The following is a 23,508-nucleotide window of genomic DNA, read 5'->3' on the forward strand; positions in this document are numbered from 1 at the left end:
CGAGTCCTCAGTCCTCTCCATATCTCACCAGCTGCGAGAAAGAAAGGAGAGAAGGCAGCAGCAGCATCATCGCAGTCAAAGTATAGTACACGAATACAACACATTTGTAGACATATATATTCGCATGCAGGCTCACTTCGCTGAGCAGAGTATAGACAGACTCTCTTTCTCTCTCTCTCTCTGTCTTTCTAACTCGCACGAATCTCTCATCGAGGCTAAGAAGAGAGAAGACCTTTTTTTCTTGTTGTATATTGTTCTATATATGCGTGCATTGTATGTCGAGCGTGAAATCTACATTACGTTGCTGAAAGATCAAGTTTGCCCAAAGTCGCATTAAAGATCGCTTGTAAGATAACGAAGAGAGCGAGAGAAACATTATCGCGATCGCGGTGTTGCTGTAACGCGCGATGCCCCAGCTGGCGCGCGCCAACCTCATCGTCATCGGGTTGCTACGAGACAGCGTTCACGTCGTCCGTCGTGCCACCGTCGACGAGGACGGACCTTCCCATCCGTTACAAGGTCGATCAACGGTGAGTTGTGGGACTTTCATCATCTTTGCATGTTAGCCTATTCGCGAGCTAGTTAAGGTCTGCAGCCTAGAATACGCGAGTGCGCGAACGTGTTCGAGAGGGGTAGATGTGACACTGCGGAACTTGTTGTTTATTCGAGACATCAGCGAGCCTCGTCGTTTCGTCCGAGGCGCGATTAACGCGCCTTTGCCATTTCTCTGTCTGTGCCAAGTCTGCTTCGTCAAAATTGCCAACAGAGGTTATGTGTATTGGCTGATCGCGTTCTGGGAAAAGTTTCAAGCGACAATAGTCGAGACGAGCGTTGTGGTGTTGAACCGCACGGGAAATTTTGGAACGTCAAAAATTTGTGTATGATTGATCAGTATCAGTATACATTGGGCAGAGACCAGATGCCCGATCTCTCCTCTTGTAAATATTACGTTTCTGGTTTGTACTCGAGATCAGTGATAAGTTGAATACGCGCTACAACTAGGTATATGTGGCTTTGACTGCGAGTTTCGCGATTTTGTTTTGAAAAAGCGCAATAGTGAGCAAAAAACCTCGTCATCAGCTTGTTTAAACGTTCGCATACGACGCACCACACGCTCTCGTCGTTTATAACGGAAATTTATGCTAATTGAGCGCCATTAGTTTTCGCGATCTTTCGAAAACGTTGCTACTACACACTTGTCAGTGTGTTGTTCTGTGATCATTTTTCCGTTTCTGTGAGTCGAGAAACGTTGGTCGTCATTTTTCCAACGAATTTGACTTCGGTACGTTTCGAGGCAATGTTGAAGAGGTAATTGTTTTTAGGATTACTATGTGCGTTTTTCAAGTGCGTCTTTGTCTACGGCCCTAGGGCACTCCTCGTGCATATTGTCTCGATAGCAGCGCCTGTGAAAAATAGTAATTTTCGTGTAAAACCAGGAGATATATTATTATTAATCTTTTTTTTTCGTAAAGTTTTCATCGTCGTCGAAATGACTCGCGCTGCGTGAGAGCGAACAAACGCAATCCCCGACGCATGTAATACAATGTCTTTCCACGCTCTGAAAAACTCAAAAGTTAACATCAACGTATATAGAGTTAAAGTCTCTTTGTGTTTGTTGTTTCATTTGCAGATTGTTTTTTTTTTGTTTTACAATTTCTATCGATGCGCAAGATGATACGATAGTAGACTTTTCGAGCAGTGATTTTGTCACGACAACAAAGACACGACCAGCGCATCATTATTATTTAATATATTGTAAAGCTGACAAACTCTTAAAATCCACACAAACAGAAATCGTAAATAACGCTGATCAACGTTCTCCCCTCCTCCTTAGACTGCAAAGTGTGTAGGTAGTCAGTTCTTATATCAAACGCGTGTAAACGCTGTTACTTATATCCGTTCCTTTGTATCTTCTAATCTATTCTACCGCGAAAAATTACAAGGTTAGGTTCAATCGCCTTTTTTTATATTTAATCTCTTCGCAATGCACTGAATGTACACTATGCATTGGCTTATGCACTTTACAGATACAGGTATACGCGCATATACAATCGTATGAGTGCGACATGTGTATCTATACCTATGTGTAGAGTAGTTCCGTCCTCGTCGTTTCCACGCGAGAGCTTGAGGCCAATATCAGCCAACGCAACTTGGCAATACACGTTCGTGCAAAAAATCGCACACAAGAGCAGTCGAAGACGTCTTGTGTATTAGTGTAGGACAATGATTCGCGCTATGCTCTCGGTAAGTTTTTCGCCGACGTATGAAAGCTGAAAGTCGCGAATGTGAGCATTTCTTTCATACTCTTTTCCGATAGCAACTCTAGCCGAAAACGATTGTCGCATTTTTTTTCATGTAAGCGCATATGTGCAATAAGTATTTGCGTTAACCACCGGTAGAAACAGGTTAGAAAATATTTGCGTGTTTTTATTGTAGCAACTTTTCTTTAGTTTTTACGATTTATTTCCTAATCAACATAGCAAGCATTTTGTGGCAAATCTCGTACAGACTTGAACGAAGCATGTCTCATTGCTTGCTTATACACGCTATCGGCCTTTCGTGAATATTTTTATCGCGAAGATATGAATTTCATCATTCGACGTCTTATAACAAAGCGTATTATTGTTTGCAATTATTCAAATACATTGCTTCATTTCTTCTTTTCGTGATGATTTAGCTAATACTTTCATTTTGTCCGCAGGTTTGGACAATTTAAAAAGTAATCGATCGCCAAAATGAAGATTGACAGGAGTAGACTAAAAAAGTGCACTTCGGAAGTGGTAAGTTTATAATGTCTTAAAAATATTTGTAGTTGAATAAAATGTTTTAAAAATTAAAAATTATTTTAGCCGGCTGACTGCCAAGTGCTGATAAATAAACTACGCAATTGCTCCCACGATGTGTTGTTGGAAGAGCTCAAACAAATAGATGCTTGGACTTTTGGAAAATGTGAATTGTTTCATTGGATTGATATTTTAGATATAAGTGATACTATCCTGGAAAAAGCAGCTGCCAGTAGTCCAGATAATCCATGGGAACTGGCTTGCGACCTTCCACAAAATAGAGAGGTAAGCTTTATTTTTGGATTGACAATCAAAATTCATTATTAATTATTTACCAATTGATTGCTAATTGTCACACTTATTTTTCAGGCTAAAGATTTGTTATTATGGGTTCTCCATTTCACAACATTGCTCATAGAGCATTCTTTTTCACGCCACTTGTATAATAGTATGGAACACCTTGTTACTCTGTTGTCCAGTTGTGATATGCAGGTAGTACTTGGTGTTCTGAATCTTCTGTACATGTTTAGTAAAAGGAGTAATTTTATTACTCGATTAAATAATGATAAAAGACAATGTCTACTCAGCAGATTAAATCATTTGGCAGAGGTAATAATTCATTTGTATAAAATGCATAGAATTTATTATTCAATAAAGAATTTATCAATTTAATTTTTAACAGAGTTGGGGAGGCAAAGAGAATGGTTTTGGCCTAGCAGATTGCTGCAAAGAACATCCAGATAAAGTATGCCTTTACCACTTTTCATCACACTTACAATGTATGGAGTGTCTTTAATTTGTTGAATTTATTTACAGCGTTTTCCTTATAGTGCAACAACCTTACATTTTGAATTTTATGCTGAAAACTCTGCTCTACTAGATACATCCAGTGGATCAACTGGAAGTAGTAGCGCAAAAAAGACTGCTCAGACAAATCTTGTAACATATATACACATCGAAAATGTAGATAAACTTGGTAAAACCCCTGCACAGATTATGAATGACCTGCTTAAACTGTACAATGTACCACCAGAACGTCAAGTACGTTTTTTGTTCTTAACCATGTTTAGGCAATACAATGAATAACAATATTAATTGTTATATGCTATTTTTAGATGGCTCTTTTAACGCATATTAGGCTAGCTCACAGTTTTTCAGATTATCGACGACGCTTACAATGCGTACAAGCTCGATTACAAGCTCTATCTGTGCTTGTATATAGCAATGCAATTCAAGAAAATGCTCACAGTCTTCTCCACCCTGGCCTTTTGGAGGAGTTAGTTGAATTGTTAGAACTTTCACATCCTAATCTTGTTGAGATTCGGGCTGCAGCATTGCGAACTCTCACAAGCATAATTCATTTGGATCGTAATCCTCACCATCCTAAGTTAGTTGAATTTTTCATTAATTCAAAAAATAATGATTCTTGAAAATAAGAATTTTAATTGTAATGTTATATTTCAGAAAATCTGGTACAAGATTGAACATGATCATTGACGTGACTGGTGCAAGTTCTTATCATGGCTTTTTACCAGCTCTTGTACGAACCTGCATTAGTACATTAACATCACCACAGCCAGATAGTCAACCTTTTCCTTTGCCATTGGCCACAGCGCTTTTCAGTTTTCTTTATCACCTTGCAAGTTACGAAGCTGGAGGTGAAGCTCTTGTAAGCTGCGGTATGATGGAGAGTCTGTTAAAAGTCATAAATTGGCCTGGCAAAGAATTGGAACACATTACTGTAAGACATCAATTTAATTTCAAAAATCAAACTTTGTTTTATATGATCAATTATTTTTATTACTTTTTTATTTATTATAGTTTGTTACACGAGCTGTGAGAGTAATAGACTTGATAACCAACATAGACATGCAAGGTTTCCAAACTCACAATGGACTTGCAAGCTTCATAAAACGTCTTGACATGGAGGTCAACGTGTGTCGCAAAGAACAGCCCTTTGAAATCATACCAGAAAGTGACTTACCATTACCAGCTGAAGATGCCTCAGGTCCTAGCGGATCAGTTGAAAACCATCAAGCATCTGTGTCAGAATCAAACTCTCAACAAAATTTCGATGAACGCGAAGATTCCTCGTTAAATACGATGGAGTTGTCTGAGGATGATAAACCTGAATCAAACAAACAATTCCCGGTTTTGAGTGAACAATCACAACAACCGCCTTCTCAACAGAATTATGCTCTGTTAAAAAGTGGAAAAACGTGTCTGCCTCAACGAGCTGCTTTACTGAAATCTATGTTTAATTTTTTAAAAAAAGCTATACAGGATCTAACATTTGCAGATAGCATAAGACACATTATGGAGGGCACATTGCCATCATCACTAAAACATATCATCAGTAATTGTGAATATTATGGACCATCATTGTTTCTGTTGGCAACTGACGTTGTTACTGTGTATGTGTTCCAAGAACCTTCATTGTTGTCACATTTACAAGATAATGGTTTAACAGAAGTGGTACTTCACGCACTTCTGAACAAAGATGTGAGTTGAACTCTGACTTGAAAATTGGATTACGTTAATTAAATTTTTCTAATATCTTGAATTTATTTTAGGTACCAGCTACGCGCGAAGTTTTAGGATCGTTACCAAACATATTTAGCGCACTATGTTTGAATCAACGTGGTCTGGCATCATTCACCCGACGAAAACCTTTTGAAAAAATTTTCAAAGTCTTGTTATCTCCAACTTATTTGTCGGCCATGCGGCGTCGTAGAAGTGCTGACCCGCTTGGTGACACAGCATCTAATCTCGGCAATGCTATGGACGAGTTAATGCGTCATCAACCAAGTCTCAAAGAAGATGCTATGAAAGCTATTGTTCAATTGCTTAAAGACTTATGTGTTCTTGGTTGTGATCCTCGTTACATATGCTACAGAGCAACTAGTAAAACCGAGAATGCGGCAACGAGCAGTGGAAACTCTAATCGTCCAACTGGAGGACAATCCGTTGGAGTTGGCGTTGGCGATCCGACAGGAAGCTCGGGAGCTGGCGGTGGTAGCAGTAGCGACGAGGAAGATGAAGATGAAGAAGAAGCGAGCACAAGCTCTCATCCTCAACGGGAAGAGCAACCGTCACCATCGCCGTCTACTCAAGCTGGACCTGTTGCACCCCAACAACAACCTGTAGAAAAAACACCAATAGCTTTAGTTGATTATATTCATAATGTAATGAAATTTGTCGACGCTATACTGAGTAACAATTCAACAGATGATCATTGTCGAGAATTTGTAAATCAAAAAGGCTTGGTAGCACTTCTGTCAATTCTCAGTTTACCAAACTTACCTGTAGACTATCCAGTGGCACAAGCTGCCCAAGCTGTTGCTTCGGTTTGCAAGAGCATACTCGTAAGCAAAATTTATCTCTAGTTCTTTAATAAAGTAGGAGTAAAGAGTAATGATTAATATAACTTGCTTCTTACAGAATTTAGCTCACGAACCACTAGTACTAAAAACTGGTTTGAGCCAACTTCATGAGATTCTTACTATTTTGAAACCTCTGCACAGTCGCCTTGTAGACTCCGTTGGAGGTTCTATTCTTCTTAGTGAACTTCTATCAGCGCCAAACCTTGAAACAGCTTTCACAAGTGACACCCCTTTATTGCATGCTATGAATGCTGCGCATGGATACGTTGTTATGTTTGTACACGTTTGTCGTACTAGTCAATCAGAGATTCGCAATCTTTCCATCAATCACTGGGGTTCGGATATGGGACTTATGGTACTCAAAGGCTTAGCAGAATTGTACATGTCATTAGTGTGGGAAAGTACAATTTTACTAGCCCTTTGCAGCGATGAACATCCGGCCAGTTTTGTTAAGGAAGAAATGGAAAAACTTTTACCGAAGGTAAATTTAAATGAGTTAAAATTTCTTATAATTATTACAAGTAGCCGTACAGGTACCGATCATTCTATTTTTTTTATTTTTAGAATGATGGTGAATCTTCAAACTCAGGATCATCAGCTGATATGAGTAGTAATGGCATGACAACGGCAATGGAAGCTCTCAGCACAGACCCTCCGCCGATATCTATGGAAATTGACGAAAGTAGAGCTAGTACCAGTTATGGAACTGGCAGTGCCGCATATTTTATGGGTCGAATAGCACCTAACAATTTACAAAAATATATTAAACCATTGTTGGGTGCTTCTTCAAGATTAGGAAGGGCTTTGGCTGAATTGTTTGGCTTACTCGTCAAATTATGCATGGGTTCACCGGTTAGGCAGCGCCGAGGGCAGCAAATACCGATGGGGCCAATTTTACCATCTCAGGCAGCGAGAAGTGTCGCAACTGCATTGAATTGCTTATTAATGCGAGGACTTTCTCACGATAAATTACCAGCTTCTCCAGTGCCTAAATTCAAACTTACTTTCTTGATATGTTCCGTGGGATTTACATCTCCAATGTTGTTTGATGAAAAAAGACATCCCTACCATTTGATGTTACAAAAATTTGTTAAACTAGGTGGACAGAATGCCTTTTTCTCGTAAGTTATTGCCTGATTTTTTAAAGAAATTTGATGGATAAGATATCTTAATTTAAAAATTCAATTATAGAACCTTCCGATGGGCTTTATCCGCGGGAAATCAGTTCCTACTGTCCGAAGGATTAGAACATCCTGATTTACCAGATGGAACCGGTGAATTTCTCGATGTTTGGCTAATGCTCTTGGAAAAAATGGTTAATCCAAAAGCCGTCTTAGAATCCCCGCATATTGTTTCTACCAAATGTACGGGTATATCTTTTGAACCTTTCGACCCTTACAAATATCTGATAGATATTCAGAAGGTAATTTTTTTACGCTACGCTTAAGTTTACGCTAAGTATTTATACATTTTTTACAATATTCTTGAAAAAAATCTTACAGAAAGCATTTGAAGCTGTGATGTATATGTGGGGTAAAAAACCATTGAAAGGTTATGGACCGCGCATGACTGAATCTATCTTATCTATCTTACGACACATACTACATGGAGAAAAGTTAATCAAAGACAAAACAGAAAAAACAGAAAGTTTAGAAACCACGGTCAATGGTAGCGGAGCAGCTGCTAATAGATCTGGAACATCAACAGAACGTCGTGAAGAACCTGAACCTGACGTTAATCCAGAGCACCTGAGACATCTCATGGAAATGGGCTTCAGCAGAGCACACTGCATTGAAGCTTTGCTTCATACCTTGAATCTTGAACAGGCATCTGATTATTTACTCACCAATCCTGCGACTCATCGTAGATCGGTAAGTTATTTCACTTCAAAATTTCCCGAAAATTGTTATCCCATTGTTATGTTTAACTTTTTTTTAAGGATTTACCTGCGGGAGATCCCGCGGCTCCAGGAATTATAATGGATTTGGAAATCGGTGATGAAGATCAAATGATGCAAGCCATTGCAATGTCTCTCGATGATGCCGATCCAAGAGTAAGCATCGCTGAAGAAATAGTTCGTGATCCTCCTGGCAATGGTGTAGACGAGTTTACAGACACTGCACTTGAACAATGTCTCAATTTATTGGACATAATGCCTGACACAGTGTATCGTATTTGTGATCTGCTTGTTACAATTACCAAACGCAATGGAGTCGAGTGGCGTGACAACATGCTCAAACAATTGATTCGAGAAATTGAAGAATACACGTTATATTTGCGTAGTATCGCTGTATCAGGCGATGATACTGCTGGTGTAGAATTGGCTGAATGCGATGTAGCTAACAAGGTAGCTGGAAGAATTTATTTGTTTACTTTGTTTTTCGAAGGTACATTCCAAGAAATGCGTGTGCCATGTGCGCAAGCAGTTGAGAAGAGTGATTTATTAAACAAACTAATTCAGTTATTTATTGTCTCACAAACTCCTCTTACTGAATTGAAAAATAAACTAAATCGTGCAGCTCTTAAAGATCCTTCAAACAAGGAAACTGTATCAATTAAAACACCGAAATGGCTCGCTCCCTTGTTATTGTTGGTCGATCGCTTGGAAAAGATCGCGGTACTAACCCAGCGCAAACAACTTATGCATAAAGTAACTAATCGCACTTGGAAGTGGTTTGACCTGAGCTCAGGAAAATGGACTGCTTACTCATCGACGAACAATAGAGCTATAAATGACGCTTATTGGGCTGGCGAGCCTACCGTGCGTATTGCATGCAGTCGGAGGAAATATCTGATAACGTTTTCATGCATGACCCAAGTAAACGAAGATAGTGATAATAGAAGACCAATAACCATGGGCTTTAAAACTACTACTACTGCAGAGTCCGCAGATGATACGGCCAGTAATGAAACTTCTACGACTACCACCGCTGCAGATCCTCCCATTGATAGTAACATGGATACGGAAGATTCAGCTTCTTTGGAAGATAAGCGATGTTGTGTCATCAAGGGGATTGATCCTGACTTCCGTTCACCCATTATACGAACTTGCGTCGGATTGCTTGCAATTCCTGTTGATCGCGATACTCTTCATGCATTAATGAAAGTTTGCTTGCGCCTCACACGTGATTATGCTAGTGCCGAAGAATTTGCTCGAGCAGGTGGCGTTAAGCTTCTTCTAGAGATAACCCAAGCTAGCAGTTTTATCGGCTGTATTACTTTAAGCACTTTGCTTATAAGACATACCCTTGAGGAACCCAGTGTTCTTGCTCATACAATGGAAAAAGTCATTCGTTCACGAACTCAGGCAAACATTCCACCAGCATATAAAGAAATCTTATTTATGACTCGACAAATAAGCAGTGCCGTATGCCGTGATCCGGAGGTCTATCGTCAAGTTTGCGAAAAATTACTGAAAGTTGATTTGAGTGTACTTAAACGCGACGATAATGACAATCGTTTGATTGTCACAGCTGTAGTGCCTACGTCTTTCCCACCTCCATTTGCACCTGGTCAAGTTTTCAATGATGTTATTTACGAGCTGCTCAACGCTTTGGTCAAACCTGTTCCAATCTTTGAAGAATCAAGTTCTTCCACAACTACTCCACCATCGGGTAGTCCAGAAAAGAAATTAAGTACTGTTTCAAGTAACTCAACTAGCACTAACAGACGCGGAGATGTACTCCGAAACAATACCGGACAAGCTAGTAACGACCCACTTAATGACGACGATGACCAAGTTTCACAAATTATCCCGCTTAAGATGTACACAGACTCGTCGAATGGTAACAAGATTGAACCTGAAGAAGGCAAGAAGCCTTTGCTGCCGAAATCAGCAATTCTTAAGTTGCTCGCTGAGACCGTGAGGTCATACGGTGCCATTGCTAATTTAATTACCGAATATACTTATCGCGCTGGTCAAAGCGAATTGATACAGGAAGATACGACGGCTCTAGCCTTCCTGCTGGATCGTTTGCTTCCTACACCGACTGAAAATTCTAGCGATCGTCAATGCAGCAGCATGGCTCGAATGTTGATTGCAGCAATCGCCTCCTGCAATCATTCCCCTGATGCCCAGAGTACACTTGTAACCGAAGTGAAAGCTGCCCTCACACGAACTCTTGCATTGCCAGAGAGCAACGAGAAACACACGCAACTACAGTTACTCATCGGTCTTATATCCACGATGATCGATAGTTGTCCACCAACTCATACGAATGCTGTTAGAAACCCAATAAAGATTAACGGCTCTTATGGCAACATCAACTACATTGTACGTGTAATGCTCAAAAAGGGAGTCATTACTGACTTGGCTAAAATACCTCACAGTCTCGATTTATCGAGTCCAAACATGGCCGCAACAATAAACGCTGCGCTTAAACCACTTGAAACTTTATCAAGAATTATCAACCAGCCTGTGCCAGGCGCAATAAATAATAAGTTCCCGAAGCCTAAAACTCGAACTACTCAAGAGGAACCATTGGGTCAACAGTCCGGAACAACTACGTCTGATGCAACCAACGCCGTCGGTGAAGAAGTCAATGAAGATGCTGAAAACACTGAACATGACATTTCGGTCAATGCTGAAAGTTTAGAGCCTACATCCGAAAGTCAAGCTCATGAGAGCGTTGATGTTGATGCCGCCGCGTTAGAAGATATAATGGATCATTTACTTGAGAGGTAAGATAAAATGAATATTTTCAATATGCCGATTCATTTTCATTTATTTTTGCACGCCTAAATGTTGTGTATCCAATCTAAAATCAAGTAGTGTATTATATTCCAGAGACGGGTCGGCAGCGGCGGAAGAGCCCACTTCCCGCCCACACCGACCAATGGATATCGAAGATGAAAGTCAGGTCGAAAATGACTTTGACCCTGCCCGCGATACCACGGTAGGGGTAAATTGACTTTTTTTGTTTTCTCAGTTTTCTGAATCACTTGATAAATAGATTTTTATTTATACTACCCATATGGATGATTGATTTTAGGAGGATATGATGAGCTCTGATTCGGATTCCGACAGCAATCCATCTGATGATAACGAAGATGATGTACAAGACGACGACGACGAAGAGGAGGAAGAAGAAGAAGACGAGGGCGAAGAAAATGAGGAGGAAGAAGAAGAGGAAGAATCCTCTAACTACGAGGACGAAGGTGTTGAGTATTACGAAGACGTTGGAGAAGGAGTCTTCCGTATGTATCCTAACGAACGCGATGGAGGTGGCAACGTCGTTATGATACAACATAATTTTGATACTCAAGATATGAACCAGGCACCTCCAACTGGCCGACAAAGTTTGCCCTGGAACACCAATTTCCCCTTCTCTCTCGATCCTTTCGGCGAATCACCATCGGAAGTAAATGCCCTTAACACGCACCCTTTGCTCTTAGCTCAAGGTAGTTTAGATGCAGCTAGTACTCGTAACCGTGTGATGCGCCAACGAAGATACCAGCTGCAACTGAATCATCCCCGTGTTGCTAATCCCCCTGTAATACTGCAAAGGTTGTTGGGACCCGCTGCACAAACCCTTCCATTGGCAGCATCTCAGCTATTGGCCACCTCATTCCGAGATGCTAGAGTAGTTGTTATGGACAATGGCTTAGGTTTGATGGCTAATCCCGATGACGAACAATTCGACTTGGTAGATCAATCGGGATATCTATTTGGACCAAGCCTTGCAGCGACCCTCAATAATATACCAACGGCTTTACACTGGTGGATCGAAGAAAGCCGACTTTTGGATGGCGATTCACAGCCTGATTGTTGCGTTGGAGTAGTGTATAAATTAATTCCTGGCTTGGAGAAGAATAGGAATATTGAATTAGCTGAGAGGAAAGAAAAAAGTAAAAAATTACAAGGAACTGATAAAGATACCGAAAAAGACAAAAAAACGTCCGAAAGTAGTTCCAAATCTAGTAACACTAGTGTAAATCTTTTACCATCTACATCCTCTTCAAGAAATATTGAGTCACGAGTAAGGGCAGCCGTTGAAGCAGCTGTTCTACAAGATCTTCGTCAAGAATGGAACTCAGAAGAATTTAGTGGTAAGGGCTATTGAACTTTTTTACTTTCTACGATATATTTAAATCTGCCAATTGTTTCATTTTGTTCTATTCGTTTGGTGTTTTATCAAACATTATAGGTTACGCCACTGGAGACATGGAAGTAACTGTGCCCGAAGAAGAGCAACCTCCAGCGCCACAAGACGAGCAGTTCTCAGATAATCGCGACAATTTGGGTGCACTAAGTGCAGCGACTGAAATCGCTGAAAATCTTGTAGATTCAGTAATAGGTGCTTCGGCTTCAGAAGCTTCACGCATAAGACAAGCTGAAAGACAACAACCAGACGCAAACCCTCTAGCAGGTGCACGTACAGATTGGACTGCAGCTCAGATCATAGAATATACGGCAAGAGCTGCCTTGGGTTCGCAAGAGCCTCCTCCCGTGCCAATTGATTGGATTCGACGACTCCTGTCAGATGAAAATTCAGAGGCAGAGAGAAAGTAATTGAAAAAATTATCATCAAAATTAATCCTCAGCATATATGATCAGAAACTTAACTTTATTTTTACTTTTTAGTGCTAACAATGTCTCGAACCAAGCCACTGCTGGGTCAAACGTTCCTGCGGTTGATGATTCTTCGCCATTACCTCATGTACCAAATACTCAGGCATCCACAAACCAAGAAGAAAACGTTTCATCTATTCCTTCAACTCCCGTTGGAACTCAAGAAATTACCGTTTCAAGTAATAATGCTGCTCCTACCGATGCTGCCACATCTTCAAATGCGTCTGAACAAACGCCTGCTACACAAGAAGCGAGTGGTCAGACGCAAGAACAGCTGCTTGATGGTGTTGATCCTTCGTTCTTGGCTGCGTTGCCAGAAGAAATGCGTGACGAAGTCATTGCTGAACACTTACGTTTGCAACGAATTCGACAACGTGCGCAAGCCACTGTTGTTGAAGAGTCAACGGGCCCGGTTGAAGTCAACCCAGAATTTTTAGCAGCCTTACCTCCATCTATTCAAGAAGAAGTACTTGCTCAGCAGAGACTTGAACAGCAAAGACACGCAGCTGCTTCAGCTAATCCTGAAGATCCAGTTGATGCTGCTGCTTTCTTTCAAAATCTACAACCGTCATTACGTCAAGCTGTATGTTTTTCTTGAGTATTTAATATATATTTTATTTTAAATTTCAAATAACCAAAATTTGATTTTATTATCATGTGAAATAGATTCTTACGGACATGGAAGAATCGCAAATCTCCGTTCTTCCTCCGGATTTGGCACAAGAAGCACAAAATTTGCGAAGAGAATGGGAGACGCGAAATCGACACATGATGCAAGAGCGATTCCTTAATCACGTTAGTCAAGGCAATGCAACATTATCTAGTATATTACGTAACACGACTCGAGGAATACGTAAGTGTACTTTTTTTTTGGCAACGTATTCATTATAAATTGAAATATAATTTATTGGCAGGTCGAGGACCAGCGGCTAGATATGCTATTCATCAAGCACCTAGGTCTCATTGGAACGCTTTGAGTGCTAGGAATGATAGCGGCATCAATTACCAAGGCCCCGCGCCTTTAAGACTAAGAGGACGGCAATTACTCGACCACGAATCAATGGCTTGTCTCCTAGTCTTATTGTTTATTGATGAACCGAAAATCAATACCCTAAGACTCCATCGAGTTATAAGAAATCTGTGTTACCATGGAAATACTCGTGAATGGGTCGTGAAAGCTTTATTGAACATTATGGAACGGAGTAATGAAGAAAATAAAGAAGGATTTGGCGAATTCAGTTCTAAATTTAAAAAGAAGTCAGCTCATGGTAGTAATGAGTACTGTTCACCTAAATCTTCTGAAGCGCGCAATAGTTCTCAATCGTGGTTAAATATCAGTATCGATGCAGCTTTGGGTTGTCGCGCTAACGTATTCCACATAATGAGGCACAACGGCAAAAAGTCGGAAAGACAAGGTCATAATGTCACTATCCATCCGCAAGCCGCACCAACAGTCTGCAGACATACCTTAGAATTACTCATCTCTCTAGCGAAATCTTTCCCAGCCTATTTTGTACCGCTTAAGTTCGGAGAGGATAAGGAAATTACGGGATTCGCGATTCGAGAAGAGAGCGGTGCAAAACCCAAAACCACCAATAAAAATACTAAAAGCGATGCTCCTGATTTCTGGGATATGTTATTGCGACTTGATTCGTGTGCTTCAAAGAAAGGAAAATCGGTTGCTCGTACGCATTCGAGTTCAAATTTGGGTATGGAATCTGAACAAACCGTTTCTTCTTTTGAAGTATCGGCATTTGGTCAATTGATCTCGATGCTGCACTGGTCCGTCATAAAACGCAGCAGCCAGTTAACTGATAAACTACTGAGGTTACTTTCGTTAATTTCGGTTGGTTTGACAGAAATTAATCCATCGTCCCGTCGTCAAGAAGGTCAAGCTCCCAAAAAGAAATCCTTTGAAATTAAGGATTCAAGCATTGCTGCGCCAGAAACCCACATTAGACTTGCGGTTCAAGTACTGACAAGCAAAAGTTGCTCAGAAGAAGGATTGGAAGATGCTACAGCTCTGCTACTTAATCTTTCACATTGTCCAGATCCTACACGGCAATTGGTAAGTAAAAAAATGCAATATTAAAATACCGTGTACGAACATTTCATTCACGTATTTTTTCGTAGATTTTAAAATTACTTTTGGAAGGAGCCATGGAATTGGCCAACATGGTTTGTGAACACATTAATGATTTAATGTTGGAACTTAAAGTACTAAATAAAGAAATTCATAGAAGAAACTCACTACCGGAAGATCAACCATCAACCAGTGCAACTGGATCGGGGCGAGGTGTTCTCATTGATAGGTTAGTTTTACTTTGAATAATTTATTTGGATCTCTTTAAACATCTATTCAAATGTCTTTATATGAATTGCCAGATTTACCAACGACAATGTAGTGATCACAGCGCCTACAAAATTGAAGGCAGGAAGTGATCTTCAGCTACCGTCCATGGCTGCTTTAGTAAGCAAAACATCTAGTCAAGCCTTCTTCCTACGTATTCTCAAAGTAATTGTACAAATACGAGAAGCTGTGCGTCACGCTAACAATAAAAAACTTGCGGACGAAGCAGCCGCTGCTGCCGCAGTACAAGCAGCGAATTTACCACTACCAGTGTCTGATAATGCTATGGAAACAGCACCAGCTAATAACGTTAGTTCATCAGCTGCGCCTGAGGCAAGTGAGACAGTTGGTGAAGCTGAAACACTTGCAATGGATACAACTCAAGTAGCAGTTCCAGCTAATGCACCTATAGAAACCCAACAAGTTATTGCAGATAAATCCTCAACTACTGCTACGAAAAGTTCAAGCTCACAAGATGATAACGAAACGGCGGCTGAATACAGTCTTCCATTACTAAGTGAAAGTTTAGTCCTTGACAATTTGTGGGAAACATTGAGCTCTTGTTTATTAGAACTTGAGCATACACCTGATCACCACGCGGTGCTCGTACTTCAACCAGCTGTTGAGGCATTCTTCCTTGTGCACTCATCATCGAGCACTTCACGAGAACGTAGCAATGATAATGCAACAGACAATCTCGAGCATGTTGCCGAAATAGCACCGGTTTCACCCATTTTTGCCGAAAACGAAATAGCTGCGACTGCTGCAGCAGCCCAATCGGGCGCAGGTGAAGGTATCGCTGTAGCTCAACAAGATGCACCAGCTTCATCAACTCCTGCGGCTAATGTCGTTCCTTCAGTCTCGAATGCGAAACCAATATCTCACCCTTGGGGTACCAATCCTGAACCAACGCAAAAAGTTTTACCACCTGATCAACTCAAATTCCTTAAATTTGCCGGTACTTAAAATTTCATATTAAGTAGTGATACTAAAATCATTATAAGAAATGTCAATAATATCCAAATTTATTCACAGAAACACACAGAACAGTACTCAATCAAATACTGCGCCAAACTACGACACCTCTGGCAGACGGACCATTTTCCGTATTGGTCGATCACACGCGTGTGCTAGATTTTGATGTGAAGCGCAGGTATTTCAGATGCGAACTTGAAAGAATGGATGAAGGTATTCGTCGGGAAGAATTGGCAGTTCACGTTCGCCGAAATCATGTTTTTGAAGATTCGTTCCGAGAACTACATCGCAGAAACGCTGACGAATGGAAAAATCGTTTCTACATAGTTTTCGAAGGTTAGAATTTTGTAAAGAAATTTACGATGATGATCTTGACTATTTAATACTAAGAATAATCGAATGATTACAATAATTAAATTCTTCATTTAAGGCGAAGAAGGGCAAGATGCAGGTGGCTTACTTCGTGAGTGGTACGTTATTATATCAAGGGAAATATTCAACCCTATGTATGCTCTCTTCACTGTGAGTCCGGGCGATCGAGTTACATACATGATCAATTCTTCATCTCATTGCAACCCGAATCATTTGTGCTATTATAAATTCGTTGGTCGAGTCATCGCTAAGGCCATTTATGACAATAAGCTACTGGAGTGTTACTTTACGCGCAGTTTCTATAAACACATCCTTGGTATTCTTGTGAAGCACACCGACATGGAAAGCGAAGATTACAGTTTTTACAAAGGTCTCGTTTATTTGACTGAAAATAACATCTCAGACCTTGGATACGAACTAACTTTTTCTGCCGAGGTGCGTATAATCTTGGAAATGCTTTGTATATTTTATTTGTAAAAAATAAATGATAAATTAACTTTTTACATTTTCAGGTTAATGAATTTGGTGTTAATGATGTAAGAGATTTAATACCAAACGGCCGAAACATAGTCGTGACAGAAGAAACTAAACTCGAGTACATAAGATTAGTCTGTCAAATGAAAATGACCGGAGCCATACGTAAACAGTAAGCAATTATAAAATGAATTATACAGTATTTATCTCAATCTTAAATTATCAAAAATCTTATTTTTTCTCAGATTAACTGCCTTCTTGGAAGGATTTTATGACATCATTCCGAAGCGACTTATTTCTATCTTTAACGAACAAGAACTAGAGTTGTTAATCAGCGGGTTACCCAATGTTGATATCGAAGACTTAAAGGCAAACACCGAATATCACAAATACAGTCCAACATCACTGCAGGTACATTATAAACTTTGCGTGAAAGCTATTTAAAACTACTTACTGTTGCTCATTTAACGTTCTTAATTATTTTACCAGATTCAATGGTTTTGGCGTGCGTTGCGAGGCTTCGATCAAGCAGACCGAGCCAAATTCCTGCAATTTGTTACTGGTACTTCTAAAGTTCCATTGCAAGGCTTTGGAGCCCTTGAGGGTATGAACGGTGTACAAAAGTTCCAAATTCACCGAGACGACCGAAATACCGATCGACTGCCATCGGCGCATACATGGTAATTTTCAACATTATACAATGCAAATTTCATTGATGAAAAATTCCATTCATGATTTCATTTTTTTTTAATTTACAGTTTTAATCAGCTGGATCTACCAGTTTATGAGACTTATGACAAGTTGAGAAGTCATCTCCTGAAAGCAATACATGAATGCAGTGAAGGATTCGGATTTGCGTAAATGTTTGCCAAAGGACAAAATTATAATAACTCGCAATATCGCAAATTTGTTTTCTGTAATGTGTTGCCTCTGCCTATTCAACAAAGTGAAATTATATATCTCATCTAAGAACAATAATTGTGCTTTATCCTCAATTTAATAATTGAGAGGAAAAGAAACTTGAAGTGGAATCAAGATACATGCATAAATATTAATGAACGTGTGTATATACATATACTTCGGTGTACATATATATGTATATATACATATGTATGCATATATACAGCAATGGTGTAATTATTGAAACTAACATGAAAAAAGCACTAATGGGTTTAGAGTTTATTTTGTTGATAAAAACTCTGGAAAAAAATAACGGAATGTGTGTGAAAATTAAAAAAGCGAGAATCATTGTAAAGAGTGATAATGGAGAAAGTGATATAGAGGAACTTAACGATAATTCCCTGCAAAACAGAACAGGAGAACTAAACTAAGGCTAATTCAATATTAAGATTATGTTAAGATTTCTATTTAAAAAACATCATGGAGCTAAATATTCTTCACATATTATCATAAGTGATCATTGTTAAAAAATGCAACACAGTCTTGTGGTGATATATTTAAACAATTTAAACAACAGATATTTGATAGTTTGTGCATAGTTTGCAATGTATGAATGAAAGAAGATTGCATTGAAATTATTTACCTGCAGATGAGAAATTTACATAAAGTGCCACGGGTGTAAAAAATGTAAATTTCAATTACAAATCATCATCTAATTATTACAACTTTAGTAAACATGCCTAATTTATCTGAATGAAAAAAGTTCATGTTTGCCAAGGAAATTGAACTCTTGATATAATCCATTTCAACTGTTTTACATGAAAGTTATGAATGATTGTACACTATTAGTATTAATAACTCTAATTTTTATTAACTATTATTGATAGATTATATAATAATTCTTAACTGATATATCATTTATCTATTGATAATTCGAAATGTGATGTTGAAAGAAAGCAAGTGTAATTTGTTTTTGAAATCTAAGTGAATAAAGTTTACAGTTGAATCGAAGATGTATCTTGCTAACAATCCAAGTAACAAAGCTTTTATTGCTGATCTCTTTATCAAGAGGTATTTGATTAATGAGCATTGTTTGACGACGTATGTGGCTCCATTCGACATTGTTAGGGAATTATTGATTAAGAATCGCTCAAATAAATTAAATGTTGTATTTCTTATAAAAAAAATTATTCAGGTATGTTGTTTTCATTGTATAAAAACCATTTTCATTACTGTTCGATCTTAAATCCTTTGATTTTAATTATTTTCCATTGTTGAATTCATTCCTTCAATGTATGCCGAATTAACAGGTTTTTTCATATTAGTGTTCATTTTTGCTCTGTTTCCGTTTATTCTCTGAATAATGTACTTTTTTTTATTGTAAATCAAATTTGTGGTCACCACAAATGAACGAATCAAGCCACTGCTTGATCCATCGCTGTTCTAAGTTATACAAGCATGGATATAAGTTCAACGCGCTGCTATATAGAAAACATTACCTTGGCAACGAAGTGCCGCATTGTATTATATTTGTGACATGCAGGTGATTGTAAATTGATAATATAACTACCAACACCCATCGTGATAGAACAATATTGCTTCCAGATGCAACTTTTACAATTTTGAGTATGTAATAAAAGAATACGAATACATTTTTCAATAAATTTATTTTAATTATCGAGTCTAAATAACAGTTTTTGTATGTTTAATGCTTTCAAATTTTTCCTAATAAAATTTTTTTAATTGATTAGTTTCCTTCATATAGATTTGTACAATAGTTTCCGACTAAAAAATTTTCGACATGTATTCCTCTACCAATTAATATAATTATACTCCCGTTATGAATAACCTGATATGAATTGAAAATCTTTGAACACGTATTGAAAAATAATAATTTTTGTCTCAATTCGATATCAAATTGTACAATTTGCGACGCCCCCCAAAAAAAAAGTTTATCAAATCATCCGGTCACTTTTCAAAAATTTTTCGGTGACTAAAAAACAAAATCCTATCTTCAGCTGGACAGAGTAATGTTTTTTCTCTTTCAATTTCAGTATCAAATATGAGAGAAATGTTTTTCAACTTATATTATTAATATTCATAATTTAAAACAAAAATAAAATATTTAGGTAAATTTCATTCATTGGAATCGAAAATTTGAAGATACCTAATCGAACACGATAAGATCGCGTCGGAACGAAGGTTGTGAAATTCAGTAGATTTTTCAGAAAAATATTCTGACAAACTGAAAATTTAATTTTGTTTTTAAATTAAAGAAAACATTTTCGAATGAAAGAGAATTAATTTTTATCTTGCGTGCTTTTTGGTCATTTAGAATGTACAGTACAATTGTAAAATTTTGAAATCTGTTTTATTGTGACAAACTTCATTGTTTTTGTATCTAAAAAACCAACATTTCTCTTTATTGATAAGATCTAAATTCAATCTCTTTCGCAATGTTTCGGCCTTAACAAAATTCTCCGTGCTTATGAACTTGAAAAAAATTATAAAAATTTAAAAAAATGTGAAAAATTGACTGAAAAATTACTCAAGTAATTCAATTCCATCTTGTATAAGTGCAATACGAACGGCATCGAAGAAGACTAAACTTCGACTGACGCTACTTTAGGTAAGTCATTTCCTAATAATACCCAAAATCGCTGTCTTTTTTGTAGCGATCGAACAGAAGCCTACAATACATCTGTTTTTCGTAATAAGTAAACTAAATTAGCTTGAAACACGATACACTCAAGGAATGGAATGAAATATCGCAGAGACACGCAAACGTATTGCTTGATAATTCAGTGCGCTTTTTGAAGTTGACAAATATTCATGGCTCTAATGATTTGATTTTCATTGTAATTTTACATTAAATCAATCCGTCACATAAAACTAATAAATGTTTTCCTATAGAATTTAAAAATTCATAAAAATTGATGCGTCAATTAATCGCAAAATTAACGAAGCGGCGAGTAAATCAAGAAAGTTTTAAAATATACCTGCAGTGATTTCATATTTTCATTTCACTTCCTTGAAAAAATAAACTAGGGCTGTGCATGCTAGCCTACACAGAAAACGTCATAACATACCCCTAATTAAAGCCTTGCACGAAGCTCGGCAAACCCTCTCTTAGCGAAGTTGCAAATAGCATCGAAGGAGTTCCTTCGGAATCGGAGGAAAGGAGGGCTGTATTATTATATACGAAGCAAAAAACGAAAACCAATACACAATATATATACGTCGCGTGTTAGATGGTTTTCTTACTTCTGACGCGTGTCCTCACCGTCGGATTTAGCCAACGATGTCTCAGTTCAGTTCTCGAGTATACGCCGTCATATCTTTTCTCCGTCTCTTTTTTTCGGGTCGCGTGTTCTATTTCTTCTTTTTTGTCCCATCTACGAGAAAAAAAATAGGAGGTAGAGAGAGAGAAAAATAGTGTTGAGGTGCACTGTCACCGTGAAAGACCCACGTATACCGATTAGTTTTTCTTGGCTGTCCGAAACGAGTAGAAGGATTTTTTTGCCGAGCCTGATATCGTTACTTAAAAATGTTGGGCCGAAAGAAGGTCGGTTTTTCCTTAAAAATGTCCAAAATAGCAATAATTAATCGTATACATTCGATCCATTCAGGGTGGCTTGCAGAGCAAGTCACGAAGGATGGCGAAGAAGGGACAGCCGGCAGCACTTCAAGCCGACGTAACAAATGACGATGAATGGAACAAAATTGTCGAGCGTCCTGGGCTCGTTGGTAATCCACCATAACGTTGCATTATTTCGTCTCATCTAAAATTAACGATCCAAACTTTTATTAACCATCTCACTTTGATCGCCACAGTTGTCGACGTATATTCCGACTGGAGCGGTCCGTGCACCGGTATGGTGAGCATACTGAAAAAAATCAAAATGGAAATTGGCGGTGACAATTTGAGCTACGCCACGGTACTTGTTGTCTATATTTTTATCAAGTTAAATTCACGATCGCTACATGAAATTTTTTCGTTTACTCGCACAGGCTCGATGCGACAATATCACGGATTTGAAGCGTTTTCGCGGCAGAAGTGAGCCAACGTGGTTGTTTTTGCGCGTAAGATTTTAGTCCGAAACTTGTATCTCTTCGTTTTTTCTGCACACCATAAAGATTCGATATTTTTTCACTAACAGAATGGAAAATCGGTTAACATAAGCTTTGGCGCCAATTGTCCACAATTGCAAGAACTCATGACTGCAGAACTTAAGAGGCTGGAACGGAACGATCCACCGATGTAAGTGGAAAATAACATTTCATACGGGCGAAAATAAACTGGGGTTGATAAAAATAAGACATTATCGGTAGATTCTCGCTTCCCGTGAGTCAGCAAAGCGACAAAGAGTACCAAAGAATGAAGAACATTCAAGAGGCCATCGCAGCGAAAGAAGCGGCGAAAAACGCCGCCATAGGTAAGTGCAAGCGGATCGACGATGATAAAAAGAAGTCGAAGTTTGTAAAAAATCGTTGTCGTAATCATCATCAGAGGCGAAAGCTCGGCGGAAGTACGAGGCAAAAATGAGCCACTACTTGGCGGTTCTGGATCGCGAGACCTACATCGTGCTGTTCCCCTGGATATTCCAGGACGAGGAGGGCAAGAAGCGCGACAAAAAGCACAGCCCGCCGTACCTCGAGCTGATCGATCAGATCCTTCCGGGCAGCTACTCGGTGGAGCAGGAGATCCGACGCGACATCGACGACGAGCTCATCGCCGAGTTGATCAAGGAGACGAACTGCAACATCAGCGACGACACGCGACACCTCATGAAGGACGGCAAGGCCATGGTGCTGCGGCTCAAGTACACCGCCACGAGGCACGACGAGCTCGACTCGGTCACTTGCTTGATCAATCTGCTGTACAAAGAGACCGACGTACCCGAGACGACCTACGAGCTCGTCGAGGACTGGTAATTATCATCTGTCATCTTTTACCGAGCTCTTCTAGAGATTCTACGAGGGGACGCGTTTTCTTGCTTCGTTTGCAGTTACATTCAGAGGCACGCGCCGCCTACGTTCGGCGAGTGCGGACATCAGGACCTCGAGAGCATGTCCACGATACCGGATAAATTGTTCTGCCTCACCACGGCTTGGGTGCCACTGAACGCGAGAAACAAAGTTATCGGCTTGCAAGCTCTCTTCACGAAATACGTCAACTCAAACTTCCCGGTAAGCGGTTCATTCGATCCAAGATACGATTAGCTAGATCCGACCTGTCAATTCTGCTTCTGTCGCTCCGCAGTATCAAGAGGAGGAAGACGTGCCTGTGACGCTCTTCAAATTTGACAGCACCAAGAGAAAAGAGCTGGCCCTCGCGTTGGAGGCCTATCACAAAGACGTCGTGAATTTCGCCGTCTTCGAGCGAGATAAGCTGCCCCATCCGAAAATGCTGACGAAAAACATCGAGCGATTCGAGGAGGAGTTCGAGAAAACCAGTTACGAGGTTTTCGTCTGCGTTGTCAAAAAGTCTAGTCCGGAGTCTTTCCTCTCGTTCGCTGGTATCGGACCTTATCACGTCAGCGAGACTCAAGAGAAGGCCCTCGAGGAGGCGACCCATTACTTCCCGGTCGAGTGCGAGCCCGGCGACGAATGCGACGAAGGACTATCGGAGGACGAGGGAGAGGAAGAAGGAATGTTTGACGATGAGGTTTAATCGACAACAATCAAGCACGTAATTGC

At 39.4% G+C, this 23,508-nt stretch overlaps 2 protein-coding genes across 9 annotated transcripts; both read left to right on the plus strand.

The window, feature by feature from the left end:
• Window positions 1-77: 77 nt before the first annotated feature.
• On the plus strand, window positions 78-19,496 carry LOC106648349 (E3 ubiquitin-protein ligase HUWE1). Of its 8 annotated transcripts, none has more exons than XM_014365173.2 (29): window positions 78-530; window positions 2,702-2,780; window positions 2,850-3,068; window positions 3,153-3,392; window positions 3,466-3,528; window positions 3,600-3,824; window positions 3,899-4,170; window positions 4,248-4,524; window positions 4,605-5,285; window positions 5,357-6,148; window positions 6,225-6,647; window positions 6,731-7,287; window positions 7,358-7,589; window positions 7,669-8,037; window positions 8,106-10,846; window positions 10,938-11,067; window positions 11,158-12,214; window positions 12,313-12,673; window positions 12,750-13,320; window positions 13,404-13,590; window positions 13,652-14,805; window positions 14,871-15,049; window positions 15,123-16,045; window positions 16,123-16,398; window positions 16,493-16,869; window positions 16,947-17,080; window positions 17,154-17,319; window positions 17,398-17,588; window positions 17,667-17,769. In XM_014365173.2, the coding sequence occupies exons 2-29, from the start codon at window positions 2,736-2,738 to the stop codon at window positions 17,767-17,769; spliced, it is 12,945 nt and encodes a 4,314-aa protein (XP_014220659.1). In that variant the 5' UTR covers window positions 78-530; window positions 2,702-2,735. The 8 variants fall into 8 exon arrangements, with proteins under 8 accessions (XP_014220659.1, XP_014220660.1, XP_014220665.1 ...); XM_014365174.2 differs by lacking the exon at window positions 78-530 and adding an exon at window positions 935-956; XM_014365179.2 differs by lacking the exon at window positions 78-530 and adding an exon at window positions 963-1,308 and having other exon boundaries at window positions 17,667-19,496.
• Window positions 19,497-21,320: 1,824 nt separating this feature from the next.
• Window positions 21,321-23,504, plus strand: LOC106648155. Its single transcript, XM_014364838.2, has 9 exons — window positions 21,321-21,373; window positions 21,438-21,555; window positions 21,643-21,746; window positions 21,820-21,891; window positions 21,969-22,069; window positions 22,141-22,244; window positions 22,319-22,739; window positions 22,818-22,998; window positions 23,072-23,504. Exons 1-9 carry the CDS (start codon window positions 21,356-21,358, stop codon window positions 23,480-23,482), a joined length of 1,530 nt encoding a protein of 509 aa, XP_014220324.1. The 5' UTR covers window positions 21,321-21,355; the 3' UTR covers window positions 23,483-23,504.
• Window positions 23,505-23,508: the final 4 nt, after the last annotated feature.

Source organism: Trichogramma pretiosum, unplaced genomic scaffold (genome assembly GCF_000599845.2).
Source record: "Trichogramma pretiosum strain Unisexual culture from Peru unplaced genomic scaffold, Tpre_2.0 scaffold24, whole genome shotgun sequence".
In the NCBI taxonomy this organism is placed as follows: domain Eukaryota; kingdom Metazoa; phylum Arthropoda; class Insecta; order Hymenoptera; family Trichogrammatidae; genus Trichogramma; species Trichogramma pretiosum.

What these genes read in the sequence shown, in the direction of transcription:
- LOC106648155 (XM_014364838.2), top strand. An exon ending in CGAGCGTCCTGGGCTCGTTG is followed by an intron (nt 21,556 to 21,642) that starts GTAATCCACCAT and finishes TGATCGCCACAG; the next exon opens with TTGTCGACGTATATTCCGAC. An exon ending in ACGTCAACTCAAACTTCCCG is followed by an intron (nt 22,999 to 23,071) that starts GTAAGCGGTTCA and finishes GTCGCTCCGCAG; the next exon opens with TATCAAGAGGAGGAAGACGT.
- LOC106648349 (XM_014365173.2), top strand. Translation starts at nt 2,736, where the DNA reads ATGAAGATTGACAGGAGTAGACTAAAAAAGTGCACTTCGGAAGTG. An exon ending in CGTAATCCTCACCATCCTAA is followed by an intron (nt 4,171 to 4,247) that starts GTTAGTTGAATT and finishes GTTATATTTCAG; the next exon opens with AAAATCTGGTACAAGATTGA. An exon ending in TGGAAAAACTTTTACCGAAG is followed by an intron (nt 6,648 to 6,730) that starts GTAAATTTAAAT and finishes TTTTATTTTTAG; the next exon opens with AATGATGGTGAATCTTCAAA.